Source organism: Cynara cardunculus, assembly GCF_001531365.2.
Source record: "Cynara cardunculus var. scolymus isolate 2C chromosome LG 5, CcrdV1, whole genome shotgun sequence".
NCBI classification, from domain to species: Eukaryota; Viridiplantae; Streptophyta; class Magnoliopsida; order Asterales; family Asteraceae; genus Cynara; species Cynara cardunculus.
In genome coordinates, this window is record NC_037532.1 from 27,688,050 (window position 1) to 27,704,126 (window position 16,077).

At 33.3% G+C, this 16,077-nt stretch overlaps 2 protein-coding genes across 5 annotated transcripts; one reads left to right on the top strand and one right to left on the bottom strand.

Moving 5' to 3' along the window:
- Positions 1-1,777: 1,777 nt before the first annotated feature.
- LOC112511964 lies at positions 1,778-4,668 on the top strand. 3 transcript variants are annotated; one of them, XR_003069177.1, is made up of 3 exons: positions 1,778-1,875; positions 2,292-3,409; positions 4,346-4,668. XR_003069177.1 is itself a non-coding variant. In XM_025117720.1 (2 exons), the coding sequence occupies exon 2, from the start codon at positions 2,341-2,343 to the stop codon at positions 3,355-3,357; it is 1,017 nt and encodes a 338-aa protein (XP_024973488.1). In that variant the 5' UTR covers positions 1,778-1,875; positions 2,292-2,340; the 3' UTR covers positions 3,358-3,618. The 3 variants fall into 3 exon arrangements, 1 of the variants encoding a protein (XP_024973488.1); XR_003069178.1 differs by lacking the exon at positions 4,346-4,668 and adding an exon at positions 4,062-4,109; XM_025117720.1 differs by lacking the exon at positions 4,346-4,668 and having other exon boundaries at positions 2,292-3,618.
- A 7,823-nt stretch (positions 4,669-12,491) lies between these two features.
- Positions 12,492-13,824, bottom strand: LOC112512545 (50S ribosomal protein L11-like). 2 transcript variants are annotated; one of them, XM_025118563.1, is made up of 2 exons: positions 13,749-13,824; positions 12,492-13,170 (listed from the first exon to the last, which is right to left on the bottom strand). In XM_025118563.1, exon 2 carries the CDS (start codon positions 13,162-13,164, stop codon positions 12,697-12,699), a length of 468 nt encoding a protein of 155 aa, XP_024974331.1. In that variant the 5' UTR covers positions 13,165-13,170; positions 13,749-13,824; the 3' UTR covers positions 12,492-12,696. The 2 variants fall into 2 exon arrangements, with proteins under 2 accessions (XP_024974331.1, XP_024974330.1); XM_025118562.1 differs by having other exon boundaries at positions 12,492-13,195.
- Positions 13,825-16,077: the final 2,253 nt, after the last annotated feature.

The window sequence follows — 16,077 nt, forward strand, 5'->3', positions numbered from 1 at the left end:
TAAAAACAGGCCCAAGGCTTAGTAGTGATGGATATTGAATGGACATCGTGAATCAGTTAACACCATCATTTCAACAACGCAATCTAATTTATATTGTTCTTTAAAGTTCGACTATTTCGATTTTTAAGGTATTGAGTTTCGTTTCCAGCCGATTAACAGTCATGAGATTAGGTTTAAGAAATCAAAGATGAAAATCTTGAATGATTGATTTATACTGTTGATTGTACATATTGAGTTTCTGTGTAAGTCATATTATGATTTTATGAATCTTTAAATCTTTTTCTAAAAAAATCTAAATTTCTAACTGATTATCATAAAGTTGTGTCATGTATAGTCGTGCGGGTTACTGACCTCCTAGGTTAAGGCCAATGGCCTTTTGTCATTTTGATAATAAGTCTTCCTCTTGCATCTTGAAATATCTGAGAGTTGGAATTTGCAATGCACATGAATACATCACTGTATCAACATAGCTGGAGCAAGCTGCACAACATTAACAAAATATTGTGATATTGTCTTAATTATTGGACACTTGTTCTTTGCAATGTACAGTAATATAGATTATGAATTTTACAATTTATCATTGTTCTTTTGACTTTTGTCAACTTTGCCGTTTGGCATAACTGCATTAGATTTAGGGGCCATTTGATTGGTTTTTTATTAAGTTCTATATGGATAACGTTGTCTGTATGGATTAATCTGTTTGTATAAGTTGAAAAAGTTTTTGTTTGAGAGAATTTTTTCATAGATGTAAGGAGCGTTTTTTAGTTGGGAGGGACATGTGTTAGAAAAGAAAACTTGGTTTTCTATATAAAGCTCCCCCTAGAAGCTTACTGGATAAGTCATTTTCTATATCATTAAGCCACTACGAAACAATCATGCATAGTTGAGCGAATAAGTTAGTCCCATTAAGCTTATTAAAGTGCTAACAAATAGGCCCTTAGACTTTAGTTGTAAGACCTATAACTTTTTGAATTTTACTTTTTGTTTACCATGACAATAATTTGGCTGTAATTTACTATTTTAGTTAAAAATTAATTATAGTTTTCCTTCTCTTTTAAGTTCCATATATTGAAATAAAATTTTTGTTTTACTAATTTTAATTTGAAAAAGAGAAAACTGGGAAAAAGAAAACACAATTTTAATCCAGTATTTACCTTTTATCATTCTATATTTTGTATTCGGGTTTTATGTCCCCCAATTGTATATTTTTATTATAATTAATTAAAATCAACATCGAGATGAGACACTTAGCTTGACAAAGTTCCAAACTCTTTAAAGGATCGCATGTTTCGTTGTTTTATTGGCTTAGGGACATTTTTTATTATTTTCGCACGAGCATCAAAAATCTTAGGACCGGGCCTGGTCGTTTAATAAACATTTACCTTGGTAAGTGCTTACCGGTTCATTTATCTTACCAGTGAACATAATAAGGTTTCAGAATCTTACCAAGTTGAAGGGAAGACAGAGATCGAGAGTCTTATTGGACAAGTAAGAGGGATAACTTTTACCGGGTTATAAATGCTTACCATCAGTCTATTTTGATGGCCGAAAATGTCACATCATGAGGTAAATAGAGTGACGACCCTTATCTGTAAACGCTTAATAATGTTGGGAGGGCAAATTGGTAATTTCACGCCAAAATGGCATATAAATGTAATAATAATGTAAAAACGAGGTGGAAAGAATAACGGCTGGTTAACAAATTTTATTTACTGGATTTGCGTTTTATGGGTTTCTAGAACTGGAACCAATCGAAATTATCTGACAATATATATGATCTTCATTCTCTCTCTCAAAACTACTTGCAGACCATCTTCCTTCCACATCTCAAAACCCTAATTCTAACAACATATGCCCCTTTTCACTCACGATCAGGTACGTTTTTCTTCTCCATTTCCTTCAACTCTTGTTCAATTTTTCTCTAATTTGCTAAATCCAATTGTGTTTTTTCAAGAATTAACACATCTGCAATCGATCAGTTCGATTTCGATTTGTTGAATCAAGCTCTTGATTCCCTTTTCTTGTGGGGATTGTTTGATCGAATATGTTTGTTGCTTTTAATGTATTGAGTTGGGGAGATTAAAAGTGGGTTGAAATTGTGTAATTCTGTTTGTTTGTTTGTGTGGAATTGAATCTGGATTATCTGAATTTAACTATAGTGGTTAAATCCGTTGTTGGGGTTTGGAGAATTTCGATAGAAATGAGATTTGATTGCTTGTTTATGTTTTGATCGATTATATTCTACAAGATGGTATGAATTTTCTTTCCTTTTACTTTCAATTTCCATGCAGAAGAATTGCTTCCAAACTGTTTGAAGATATTACGTTGATGTAGCAAATAATGGAAGCAAACGTATGTGATGTTAATCATCTGGACTCTGATGTACTTTTGCCTCCACGAAAGCGGTTACTTGCCTGTTTGAAAAAGCAGAATGGTGATGGAAATGGAAACTCCTATTCACCATCCACTTGTAGCTCGTTGAACGAATTAGATGCCCGTATCAGTTTCTTATTGAGAGCTCATTTGAGTAACGCTAATCCTTCACAAGAGGAGATTGTGACGGCTTCCAGATCAGCAGCTGAAGTTGCAGTCAAGGTTGCAATGGCTGCAAGGGCGACAGCTGAAGAAAAGGCGGTAATAGCAGCCAAAGCCATGGCTGCCGCCAAGAAAGCATTAGAATTTGTAGCAAGTTTTGATAATCAGGAGATATCTTCTTCTGCGGAACAACAATTGAAGAAGAATAAAACCAAAAAGCAAGTTGAGGTTCAAATGTTGTATAACAATAAGAAACCGAGGTTAGAGAATGGTAAAAGTAAGACAAATGATGAAGAGTTAGCTCGTCAATTGCATCAGGCCATAAACAGCTCCCCTAGAATTTCAAAGTGTGGTTTGCCCTCTGACGTAAAGAGTCATAAGCATAAAAAGCTTAAAATCTCTTCTGAAAATGGTAGAATTAACAATGGAAGTATAGTTGGTGAAGGGATTTCTCCTTCCAGCAATGGAGCCAGTAAACCCCTCGAAATGGTAACAAGCATTGGTAAAGAAGTAGAAAACGCTTCAAAGTCAAAAATGGAAAACGGGAATGCAGAAAGAATACAATCAAAGGCGAAATGTAGTGAGGAGGATACCACTATTCTTGGTAGAAAGAGGGGAAGAATGAAACAGAAGAAGCTTCCTTTAAGCATCTGTCATGATAGGGATCAAGCAACCCCCAAAGAAGATCGTACTTCTAGGAGCTCGTTTTCTGTAGGGTCCTCTGCCAATGGTGCGATGGCTGTTGAACGGAATTCATCCTGGAAGTGTCAGGCTTTTAAGGCACCTGCTTGTGTCAAACAAAACAAAGTTATGCAGTTGTGATGTTCATACTTTTACCATAACAATGAGCAGTTTGGACAGCAGAGTGGCCGAGGTAATTCTTGCTTTGTTTGCACAGTTCTTTCTCTTTTTCACTTTTATAGTTCCAATTGTCTTGGAAACAATCGCTTTACCTTTTAGGGTACAGGTCAGGTCTGCTTACATCTTACCCTGATACCCTCCCTGGACCCCATCTCCAAGTGGTATATTGGGTTCGTTTGGTTTGGTACAGTTTCGATTATATGGCAGTGCTTCCTACTTTGATAATTGTATGTCCTAACTATTCAATTACTGCATTTTTGGAAATATTCCCTTATGCTTGGTGTAACAAGATCTTTGATTAAACCAGATATATAGTTTGTTTATAGATTATGGAAACATCAATTCATTATCTGACTGCCCCAAAAGGATCCACTTTTTCCAATTTGGGATCAAATTTTCTCTTGGTAATCTGAAAAGGTGAATAGTTTAGAAACATTAAATCTGTCTTGATGTTAGAATTTGCTTTAAAACTTATAGCAGTATCATTTATGATGTGATTTTGTATAACCAACTTGATTCCGATCTACAATTATAGTAGATTTTGATAGATTTGATTGTAGACACAGGGAAGTAAGCAGAATTTATACTCTTTTTGAGGTCAACAAAGTAAGAGCATGTTGTAATTGCATAAGCCGAGCATTCTAAAAGGTCAACGATTATTGCAGATACATGGGAAACGTGATTATTGAACAACATTTACCTCGAATGCACTCTTTTAAATTTAACATAATTATGTGAACCTCTGTGTGACGATAGGGAATGTCTTACCCTGACCCTCCCTGGATCCCAACTCTAGGTGGGATCTACTGTGTTCGTCTGGTCTGGTCTGGTCTGGTCTGGTCTGGTTTTATGTGAACCTATTCTGCTCTAAAATATACATCTAAACAAATGAAAATATATATGGTGGATAACCGAATAATGATCTGATATGTGTCAAAAACTTTGTCAGCGATGCAGGGTCAACGTGAAATTTGAAGAGAATCGTTGGCACTGTGAGATCATTAGCCAGCTGACATAAGACCTGTTGTAGTACAAAAGCTTGAGATTGTTTGTGATATTTTCTCATTAATCTTTGTGGTGGGTCGTTAGTTCGTTGTGTTTGACATGGGTTTGTAAAGGTACAGACGAGATTTTTCGCTTAAATAACCGAAAATCCTTCCCTTTGCATGTTTTGGTAAACTTCCAAGATTTATTACAATGACTCTGTAACTTGGTCATTAATTTTTAAGATTATTAGTACCTTGTTTATGGGACAGAGGAAATGTTTGCATACATCCTATCCCTAGACACTATGTGATTTACTGAATTTGTTTGGTTTGATTTAATTTAATTTATGTGATATTTGGAAGAGTTACACGTACAAGGGTCTCATTGTAATTAGGGAAGAGTTGCCAATAAAACCAAGATTTGGTGCATTGAGTTGCATTTGGATCGTTTGTATTCTTGTGGAGTAGAGATTTTTGTAACATCAAACAAACCCATTTATTATTATGTTACAAAACAAACCCATTTACACTCAAAAGTAGATATATCTTTTATCCTAACTGAAACTGATAGTACCCAATGTTTTCGTAAAATGTAAACGGTAAATATACTATAGAAAAATATTAGTCCTGTTTTAGAAAGTTTCACTATAATTAACATTGTTTTCGTTACTCAAAAAGGATAGATATAAATTGCTAAAAAACCATAAATAACAAACTTGGTTTTCTCACTTCTAATTTTTTTTTATTCAACTTTCATTTTATTTAATATTATGTTACTTAAATTCCAACCTCCATTACTAGTATTTTTGGATTTTGCTACTCCGCTACAATATGTATATATATATATATATATATATATATATAGAGAGAGAGAGAGAGAGAGAGAGAGAGAGAGGTTTGTGTTCCGGTGAGAAAAAAAATTAAAGTAACAAATGTAAGAAGAGATCTCCATCTTTAGATGCAAATTAGTTATAGATGCACCAGATCAATCCCTGTAGGCCCTTATCACATGCGATTCATGGGTAGATTTGGAATTAAAGATGATTAAAGGGTCCAGATTCTTTCTTATGCTTCTCACCTTTACCTTCCTTCTCACACTATATATATATATATATATATATATATATACATACATACATACATACATATATATAGGTTTGGGTTCTGGTAAAAAAGAAAGTTAAGGTACGAAATATAAGAAGAGATCTCCACCCTTAGATGCAAATTAGTTTAAGATGCACCAGATCAATCCCTGTAGGCCCTTATCAAATGCGATTCATGGGTAGGTTTGGAATTAAAGATGATCAAGGGTCCAGATCTCTTCTTACACTTCTCACATTTACCCTCCTTCTCGCACAAATATATATATATACAAACGAGAACCCTGTAATTTACGAGATCGCGAGAAAAACTTACTAACATCAAACTTTGTTAATCAATAATTTAAATTATATTAAATACAAATAAGTCAGTAATGTAATTAGGTATTTTTGTAATTTTAATTTTATTTTAATTAGTTAGAATTATCCCATCCTTTCTTGTTGGGATTGATCAAGTTGGTTGGGATTGATCACGTTCACTATATCACTTTCTTCCTTTTCACTTTCTGCTATCATTTTCTTCTCATTGGTTCATAGTATCCAAAAAAAAAAACCGACCTAGAATTTTGATGTTTATCACGTGTGATAAACATCCCAATTTGAAATTATCTAAAGACAGTTCTGTTGATGATGATGAAAGTTCGATAATAGTATCATAACAATAATATTTCATAGTATTTTTCTAAATCAGTTCTGTTATCACCAGGACTATAATGATATTTGTTTTTTTTATCACATGCGATAAAATGTACATGGAATTGTGAATGTCAACATTTTTAGTCGAGTTATAGTTATTGGTACATGTTGATTTGAGTTTAATGTTATAGTAGTTTTGTAATTGAGATTTTTTATGTTTATCACATGTGATAAACATCCCAATTTGAAATTGTATGTTAGTGTAATCCTTGATGAAATTGTTTATCACATAATTATCACACACATATCATACCAAAATCATGTTCATGTAGTCAATTTCCTAAGTTAACCCGAGCCGAGTGGAATCCTTATGATAATTGTGTGATAATCACATGATTTTCAACACCAAATCACATCAAATCGTGTTGAAATAAGCGATAACCATAATAGCTCATTATATTATCCTAGATTATCGGGTTTAGTGTGATCATGTTTTTAAAATTTTATCACTTTGAATTCCAATATTACCCTTTTGCCTCTCATTTTTTTTAAATGTTTTTAATTTCATTTTTAATTTAAAAGAATCTTAGTTTTTATTGTTATCACAATATAAGGTTAATAAGTTGTTCTCGCATTTTCGCAAATCACAGAGGTTCTCGTTTGAATCCTTCCCTATACACACACACACGTGGAGGTTCAAACAAGAACATTAATATTTTACGAGAATGAGAGAACATTTCTATCACATGTGGTAATACACATGAGGGGAACTGATGGTGTGCGGATGTGTCCTATGACCTAGTCGCGCCAAGGTTCGTATGTGTCTCTAATTTAGCATCACATGTGATAGATTAAAATATCACATTAAGAATATTTTTATCACGTGTGATAATATATATGGAAGGGCCTAGTAATGTATGGGTGACTTGGCCCTCAACCTAGGTCGCGGCAAAGATCGTCCACGTCTCATATTTAGCATCACATGTGATGAAATATAGTATCACATGTGATTAACTGTAGTAAAAAAGTGTTCTCGCGTTTTCCTAAAATGAAAATACTTTTGTTTAAACCCTTCCTCATATAGGCGAAATTATGGTGAGAAGCGTAAGAAGAGGTCTGAATCATTTTGAATCTCATGTCCAACCATGAATTGCTCTTTAGAAGGAAATTGATCAGGTGCACCTCATTGATGTTGACATTCAATTAGGATTAGTCTAAGGATAGAGATCACTTTTACACTTGTCACCATAACTGATCTTCTCACTGAAACCCAATCCTCCACGTATTTATATTTAAATATTTGTAATACACAATATTGGGTGGAATAAAATTGAAAAGATGAATTAATGTTAATTGGTTGAAATGTTTTCTTAGGTTTGCACTCACCCTAATATTCAATATATTTTTGTTTTAGTTATATTATTAAATATCATAAATACATATAAATTATTTTTACAACTTAGGTCGTTTACTAAATACTTACCCGATAAGTGTTTATCGGCAAAAATTAACACTATCATTTACTTACTCTGGTAAGATTTTAGTCTATCAAAACGACATCGTATGCAACAATTTACCCGGTAAGCGCTTACCGTGGTAAGAGTCGTTGCCCTCACTTACCGGGTGAGACTCTTGGTCCTTGCCTTGTTCTTACCGGATAAGATTTTTGGTACTTACCATATTCATCCGATAATAAAATGTGATTTGGTAAGCGCTTACTCGGGTAAAGATTTGGTAAACGGCCCCTAAACACTTTCTATCCTTATAGTTTTTTAGTTAATATGTAACTATAAGGGTATAAAATCTAAACGTAATTATTAATATTTAATAATATAAAATTAAATCCAAAAATATTCAATATTAGGTCCACGTATTAACGAGACGATTATAATGGTATAATTTATATAAAAAAATATATTTTTATGTATTTTAGTTAATATACAATTATTTTATTAATATAATAAAGATGTAAAATGAAAAAAATAAGAAATATAAAGTAAATTAAACAACTAATTATAAAAGTGCAAAATTAAAAACGAAAAAACAAATAATATAATTAAACAACTAATTATAAGAATGTAAAATGTAAAAAAAATAATCCATTAAATGAAAACTTTATGCAGAAAAAGGAATTTCTGTCTAAAGTTCCCTTTTTTAAGTAAACTTTTTTTAAAACTATTCTTTTTTTTTATCCTGAAAATAATTTTACACAGAAAATCCTTTTTCTGTGAAAGTGTTTTTTTGTAAACTTTGGCTATCTAAGGAAAATGGTTTCTAAAATGACTAAAAAATGAAATCACTTTAATGAATTATCCATTTCGGTAAATTTCCCTTATTCAAACCTATTTTTTGTAGTGTGCTGGACCAGTCATGTTTAGTGGGTTGTGCCGTTCGTAAACAACTTACAACTTTAAGATCAACACCAATCCAACCATTAAAAGAAACACTAAAAACACTAAATATAATGGGTGTATTGAACATTAAAACATCTTTAATATTATAATAATAATAAAAATAATATATGTGTATATATAATTATAAAATCTTATTATTATATAAATATAAAAAATAGAAGTCTACTTTATTGACCTCCAAATATGAAGGTCTACTTTAATGACCTCTATTTTTTTAGTGTTGGATTACAGATAAAAACACCTTCATTTTTGTATTTTCAGTGTTAATTTGGAGATGCCCTAATAAAAACCTATTGGTATGAATGTTTCATTTGCAATTTCCAGAATTAATATCTACAAGTCAAATGCAGCTTCAAGAAATGTAAAATTTGGAGAAAAGATTCACTGGTCCAATGGAATTTGGGTTAACTGTATCAACATGTACCAACTGAAAAAAGTTGGTACCAAATATAATTGGTTGATATATGTTATATGAAAAAAAAACATAGTACTGTATCATGTTCACTCCTACTACAAATAAAACACTAAAATCACAAGAAAAATGGACGGTTCATTGAACATTAAAAGAAAAGTAACTCCGACTACATACTAAAAACATTTTTAATAATTAATAAATAATTATCACTTGATTTTTTATAATCAATGAATGTAGGTATTATATTCGGTTTTATATTATTATCTTGACACAAAGTTGTAACTGATAATATTTTTTTATAATTTTTTGCTAATAAAGTTTTATTTTGTTAAACATTTTTTGATTATACGGATGTTTTATTTATGTATGTTTAAGTTTCGTCAATCAAAATTATAACAAAATTATTCACATTTTTGTTTTTACGAGTTTTCGTTTTTAATTAAAAAATGAAATTATTTATGTATAATTCACAATCTATAAACACAAAATAACTAAATTATAAACTTTATATAAAATATTATTTAATATATTAAACTATTAACCAATATATATATATATATATATATATATATATATAATTATAAAAGTTGAATAAAATATGAATATTTGATAAACAGAGGCCAACATTTCTGACCCGTAAAGTTTGAGATCTCTATTTTTTAGTGTTCTAATGGTACAGAAAACATATGCATTTTAGCGTTTTTACTGTTTTAAGGGCGGGTTAGAATTACCTGTGGATACAATCCAAGGTTTCAAATGGCATGAGGTGTGACATGGTGGCGAGGCTGCGTTGTTTTTCAAAGCTGTGATTTATAGCGGCAAATCTATATCATATATAAAAACATATGTTTTCTATTCTTACTCAATAAGTCAATGATAATAAACAATTGAAGTTAGATTATACATTAAAAACTAGCAAATAAGTCATTAAAAAATTAAGAAAAATCAAATAACACGTTACAAAAACCGCACATTAAACAATGACGAACCTTTCTAAAAGAGTGATACAATCAAGGCAATAAATGTGGAGTACGAAAAAATTGAGTATAACGACCATTTTATGTGTACGATACGTAATTTCGTTATTTAGTATACTTTTGTCATAGAATATCTAAATGTCTGTTTTTGGATATTTAGGCATAACTATATAAGTAGTATTTGCAATATTTGTTGAAAAAGTCTAAAAAAATCCAACAAACTTTTTAATTTTAAGTGATTAAACCATTGGATAATTTCTTTTGAAAATCCCTGCAATTTCGAAAACCAATAAAAAAATAGATAAATTTAACTGTAAGATCGGTCAATATGATAAAATCATTTAAAAATCTGAAGAAAAAAAACCTAATGAATTTTCATATTTTAAGTGAACAAGTCATTGGAATCTTTTGAACGATTAAATCTATAAACTTTCTAAAATAGATGAAACGTGAACTCGAGATTGAGTTTGAACAAGGGGTAGATTCGAGAACAGGGATCTCATCTGGGGGTTCAAATGAAGCTCGGGTGGTCCGTAGTCAATACTCAGAACCCAAAACCCTTTTGTGTTAGGATCTTCCGTGACAAGATAACGCATAACGTTAACTTCTTCCTTTCTTGAAGATCTTCGAATTCGAGCATTGTAATGGTCGGTTATCTTTAAATATTTAATTTCAAGGTTTGCTATCGATGAGAATATAATAAAAATATATTCTCACTCATGGTAATCATTTTTTAGAGTTCTCGGATTTTAAGAATTTCATAATTTCTTTTCTATTTTCTCCATTTTGAAGATCTTGTAAGACCAAAAGGTTTGTCTAAAATTTTCATATTGGAGAATTAGTTGGAGATGCTCTGTCATTTAGGCTATACTTGGTACATGAGATTGGAGAGGACAACACAAAACTCACTGTTTCACGTTTAATACGGTATGGACATGACAAAAAGTCACCATTTCACATTCAGCACAACATGAGACAGGGACAAGGACCACGACTAGGTGGGACAAAAAGAACTTTCTTTTGTTCCTCCTTTTGGATAAGGATGACAAGAACTAAAAAAATTACAAATGTGCCTTCATTTAATACAACCCTAATATGATATTTGTTTTAATGGTCATCATTGCGCATCACCATTACCACTACTACCGACAGCCACCGCTAACCACTGTTGGTTACCTCCACCTCCTCCATTACTACAACCACCGTAGGCTAAGGGTGTACATAAACCTGTCAACCCGCTAATAACCCAATCCGCCAACCCGAAAATCAAGAGAGTTGAAATTGTGTTAGGCCCAACTCAACCCGTCCAACCCACCTCTAATATATATTTTTTATAAAATTAAATAAAACATAGTTTTTCCTTTATACTAACCATGTTTTTTTGAACCACCATCAATTATATCAAATTCTTCGTTCAAATTTCGTAATATCTTATATGTAGGCATTTATGCATATAAAATTGTAACAAAAATATTCATAAATTAAATTATGAAATATTTACTTGATTTGTGTTATTTATAACTATTATATGACATAAAAAATTATCAAATAACTTTTAAGATCAACTTGTCTAGTCATGTCCTATCTGATTCTAATCGTACCAAAAACAACTCGTCCTATCCGATTCTAATCGTACCAAAAACAACTCGTCCTATCCAGTTTTGTCATGTCCCGTTTAATTATATCTGCAAACCAAATACTACCTTACAAGAACAACCATGACAACAAGTGTTGGAGAGGGCTATGAGCAAGTTATTTGCATTAACATCTTTCAAATGGCAGTTAGCAGCTAACAAGTTGGTTCAAGACAAATAGCTCTACTTAGGGGTTAGTTTATCAAACACTTACCTGGTATGTGCTTACCAGTAAAATTCAACACTATCACTTACTTATCGGATAAGATTTTAGTCAACAAAAACGATATTGTATGCAACGATTTAACCGGTAAGCGCTTACTGCTAAAATTTAACACTATCACTTACTTACTGGGCAAGATTTTAGTCAACAAAAATGGCATTGTATGCAACGATTTACCCAGTAAGCGCTAACCATGGTAAGAGCGTTCACCCTCACCTACCGGGTAAAACTCTTGGCCCTTGCCTCACTCATACTGATTCTTGGTCCTTGCCATATTCATCCGGTAAGGTAATGTGACTCGGAAAGACGCTTACCCGGGTAAGTGTTTGGTGTATGGCCCCTTAGCCAATGGTCTTGTTAGATTCCTATATTTGTAAGTGTGCGTGACAAGACAGTACATGATAGAACATAAATTTGTACTTGGTATGCTGGACAATACAGTTGATGTATGAAACAAAAACTTAATAGTCTCACGTTTGGTTGGTGCAACAATTAGACTAGGACCACACAGAACTAAATAGTACAAAAATGCATTTTTACAGTCCCATCAAAATAGGTAAAACAAAAATCAGGAAATGAGAAAAAGCTTCGTAAATCACTAAACTACCCATATTAAATTAAAAGTAAAAATCCTTCAACAAAAAATTTTCACCCACCTACTTCACTCTCGCCCGTACACAAGTGTCATGTACCAAAAATGGACATAAATAATTAACAAGCAAACACTTCATTTCTGAAAAACTAGTCTTTCTAAACAAGTTCCACACAGTTAACAATGGTGGAAAAGGAGCTTGATTTTCAATTTTCATCATAAGAAAATCTTTAAAACAACTTCAAACAACAAGATTTTTATGGGTTTCCCAAAGATTTTTTCATCTCTAGTCTACAAAACATAACATGATCAATCAAGATTAATCAATCCAACTCCTTTTCAACCTTAATTCCCATAGAATTAGCCGTACCTATAATCGATTTCGAGATGGCCTCCAGCGACATGTACTGACAGTACGGATCCGCTTGCTTCACCTTCGCGATTTCGTAGATGTGTTTTAGGGTTAGGGTTGATGCTACAACATGACCTGCACGGCCGCTTCCAGACTCGATCCCAGCCGCCTTCTTTAGATACCACGTGACCGAAGGAGACCGAACGCTGAGCTCGAACGTGTTATCTTTGAAAACAGTGACGGTTGCTGAGATAGGAGCGTCCGGTTTGTACTTTTGAGTGCGGGCATTGAAGTCTTTGCAGAATGCCATCAGGTTAACCTTGTATTGACCGACTGCTGGACCTACTGGTGGTCCAGGTCTTGCTCCACCGGCTGGGATAGTTAGCCGGACTGTTGCAGCCACTGGCCGGCGATTTAAAATCTCCTTCAGAGACGCCATTTGTAGCTGTATTCCTACTTGTATCAGTTAGCTTCAAGAAATATACATAAAAAAGTTAAAATTTATCCACTTAAACCAGAATTTTATGCATATCACAGATTCACTTATCAATTGCAGAAGAATAACACATTTACTGCAAACCCTATCATCGTATTGCTACTTAAGATTGAAAATAACCAGAATCCCAACTAGAAAGATTAATTAGTTCAATGCATAGTATACAGAAGATTGAAACTGACCGAAACTGAAGAAAATAACCAAAAATCCAATCTAAATCGATCAACAAGAACAGCAAAAAGCAAATGAAAACCCTAATATACAAATTGAAGAAATCAAAATAAGAGAGAGATGTATTTGGTTGTTTAAACGTGCGGAATTCAGAGAAGAAGAAGAATCAAAACATTTTGTCTCAATTAAGATAGAAATTGAAGGAGAGATTTGCATCTAAACCTCCGATTCCAGGTAGACGAATAAACAATTTGGATTTAACCCATTACAGTGAAATACATACATATATTATATATATAAACACAGAGAGAGATCACATAGAGCATAACACAATAGTAGCATAAGGTAGATGATACCTTGATATGAGAAGCAAGGTAGAACCGTAGAAGGAGGATGATACCCGACTGCTTCAGTGAAGAAGAAGATCGCCGACAGACTTCTGTATGCTGGAACCGGAAGTTTGGCGAAATTGGCCCATAAATGCTCAAAGTGGATTTTCAGTTTGTTTTGGCCCATTGGGCCTATCCAGATATAGATGGCCCAACCCAATTTTCTGTATGTGGGCCTAAACTTATATTAATTTTGGACCAATGATTTTATGTTTTATTTTTATTTAAAATATGTTTTAGATACTTATATAAAATATTTTTTATCCATTTGATTTGGTTGTGTTTATTGGTCTACTAACTTCCTGAAATTTGTTATTGTTGAAACTTATTTATATATTTGACAAAGAATTACTCTGAATATTTCAAAACCATATGTATTGTTATTGGTGACGGTGGCTTGTGAAGATGATGATTGTTGAGGATGTGAATATGATGGATGATGGTGATGGTGGAGGCGGCTAGTTATGGAAGAGGTGGTTGTGGACTTGTGGCTGATGTAATGGAGGTAGAGGCAGTGGTGGATGACAATGATTGTGGATGATGTGAAGATGGTGGACATGAGGGATGGAGGTTGTTGTAGAAACAATGGCGGTGGAGGTAGAGGTGGTGGTGGCTAGTGGATAATGGTGCTTGTGGAGGAAGTGAAGATCGTGGACAATGGTGGTGGTGGTAGAAGCCGCCAGTGGTGCAGGAGGTAGTCGTGGCCGATATAGTGGTAATGGTAGCCAATGGTGTTGGTAAGTGGTGGTAGACTGGAGACTGGAGACTGGATGCCCGACGGAGACTCGGAGACAGATGCCCGACGGAGGCTGGAGACTGGAGACAGATGCCCGACGGAGACTCGGAGAGCCTGTTGAATCATTAAGGTTGGACGCCTGGATGGAGAGAAATTTGAGAGAGAGACGATTAAAAAAATGTTGGACGGAGAGAGAGCCGAGAGGAAGAAAAACGTTGCATAAAGAGAGAGCCGAGATCGAGAGATCGAGAAGGCGAGAGGCAGACAACAAACTTGAAGAGTTGGATTGGACTTTGGAGGTGATAATGGAGTAAAGGGTTTTCTTAGAGTTTCATGATGATTAAGAGTAATGAAGGCAATTGAAATTTGGACTTTCATCTCACGACGGTAGAATTTTTATTTAAGAATAAAACAAATTAAAAATTAGAATACTAGATATAATATTAAGAATAAAATAAAATTATATAATATTTAAATGAGTTGGAAGCAGGTTGAAAATAGGTTGTAAACAGATCAAAAAATCCAACCTAACCCATTTATTTAAATGGGTTGGGTGGGTTGACCCATTTATTTAAATGGGTTGAAAATCTCAACCGAACCTTTTAATTTTGGGTTGGGTTGGGGTTGGGTTAGCGGGTTGGATCATTTTTTGTCGCCCCTAGTTGGCAGCATTGGGCAGTGATAGCTGATGGCCAACAATGGTTATAGAGGTGGTAGAAGAGATTGTTGTAGTGAAGGAAGAGGTGGCCAACGATGCCTGTCAGTGCCACTGGCGGTGGTAGTGGCAGCGATGGGGGTAGTGCCCATTAAAACAAATATTATATTAAGGTTATATCAAAATGAGAGTAGATTGGTAATTTTTAAGTTTATTTCTTATACTTTTCACATCTTGTTTCGTCTATACTGGTGGGACAAAAAATGGAACAAGAAAAATGATTTTTTTGTCCCACCATGCCCTATCATCTCCCGGTCGTTGTCCCTGTTTCATGTTGTGCCAAATATAAAACAGTGAGTTTATTTTGTCCAGTGTCATGTCAAACGTGGAACAATGAGTCTTGTCTTGTCTAATCCCTTGTACCAAAAACAACCTAAAGGATACAAGAGTTCTTTATTAATTATTGTGTTACTGGTATGGTAGGACAAATAATACTGAGGATTTGCTTTATGTCACGTGTTTTTCTTTGTAAAAATTAATATTTACTCTGTCTTAGAAATAAATGTCTATATCTCTATTTTAGACTATCTGTAATGATGACACAAAATCTTAGACTATATACCAAATTTTGTTGATTTGATGCTATCCTTGGGAGATAGACTTCGGTTGGCTCAAAATAATTGTCTATTTTTAAAAGTAAGTGTCAGCTTTTTTATTCTATCTTTAATTATGAGATAAATAAAATTCCCCTCTTTACTATTAAGGGGTAATAGTGTCATTTAATTAATTGAAAAAAAATATAGCAATTACATACTTTTAAAACTATGTTATTTTCATTATGAACATTTATTTTAGGATGGAAAAAATAATAACAGGCCACTAGACAAATTATCTGGACACGATAA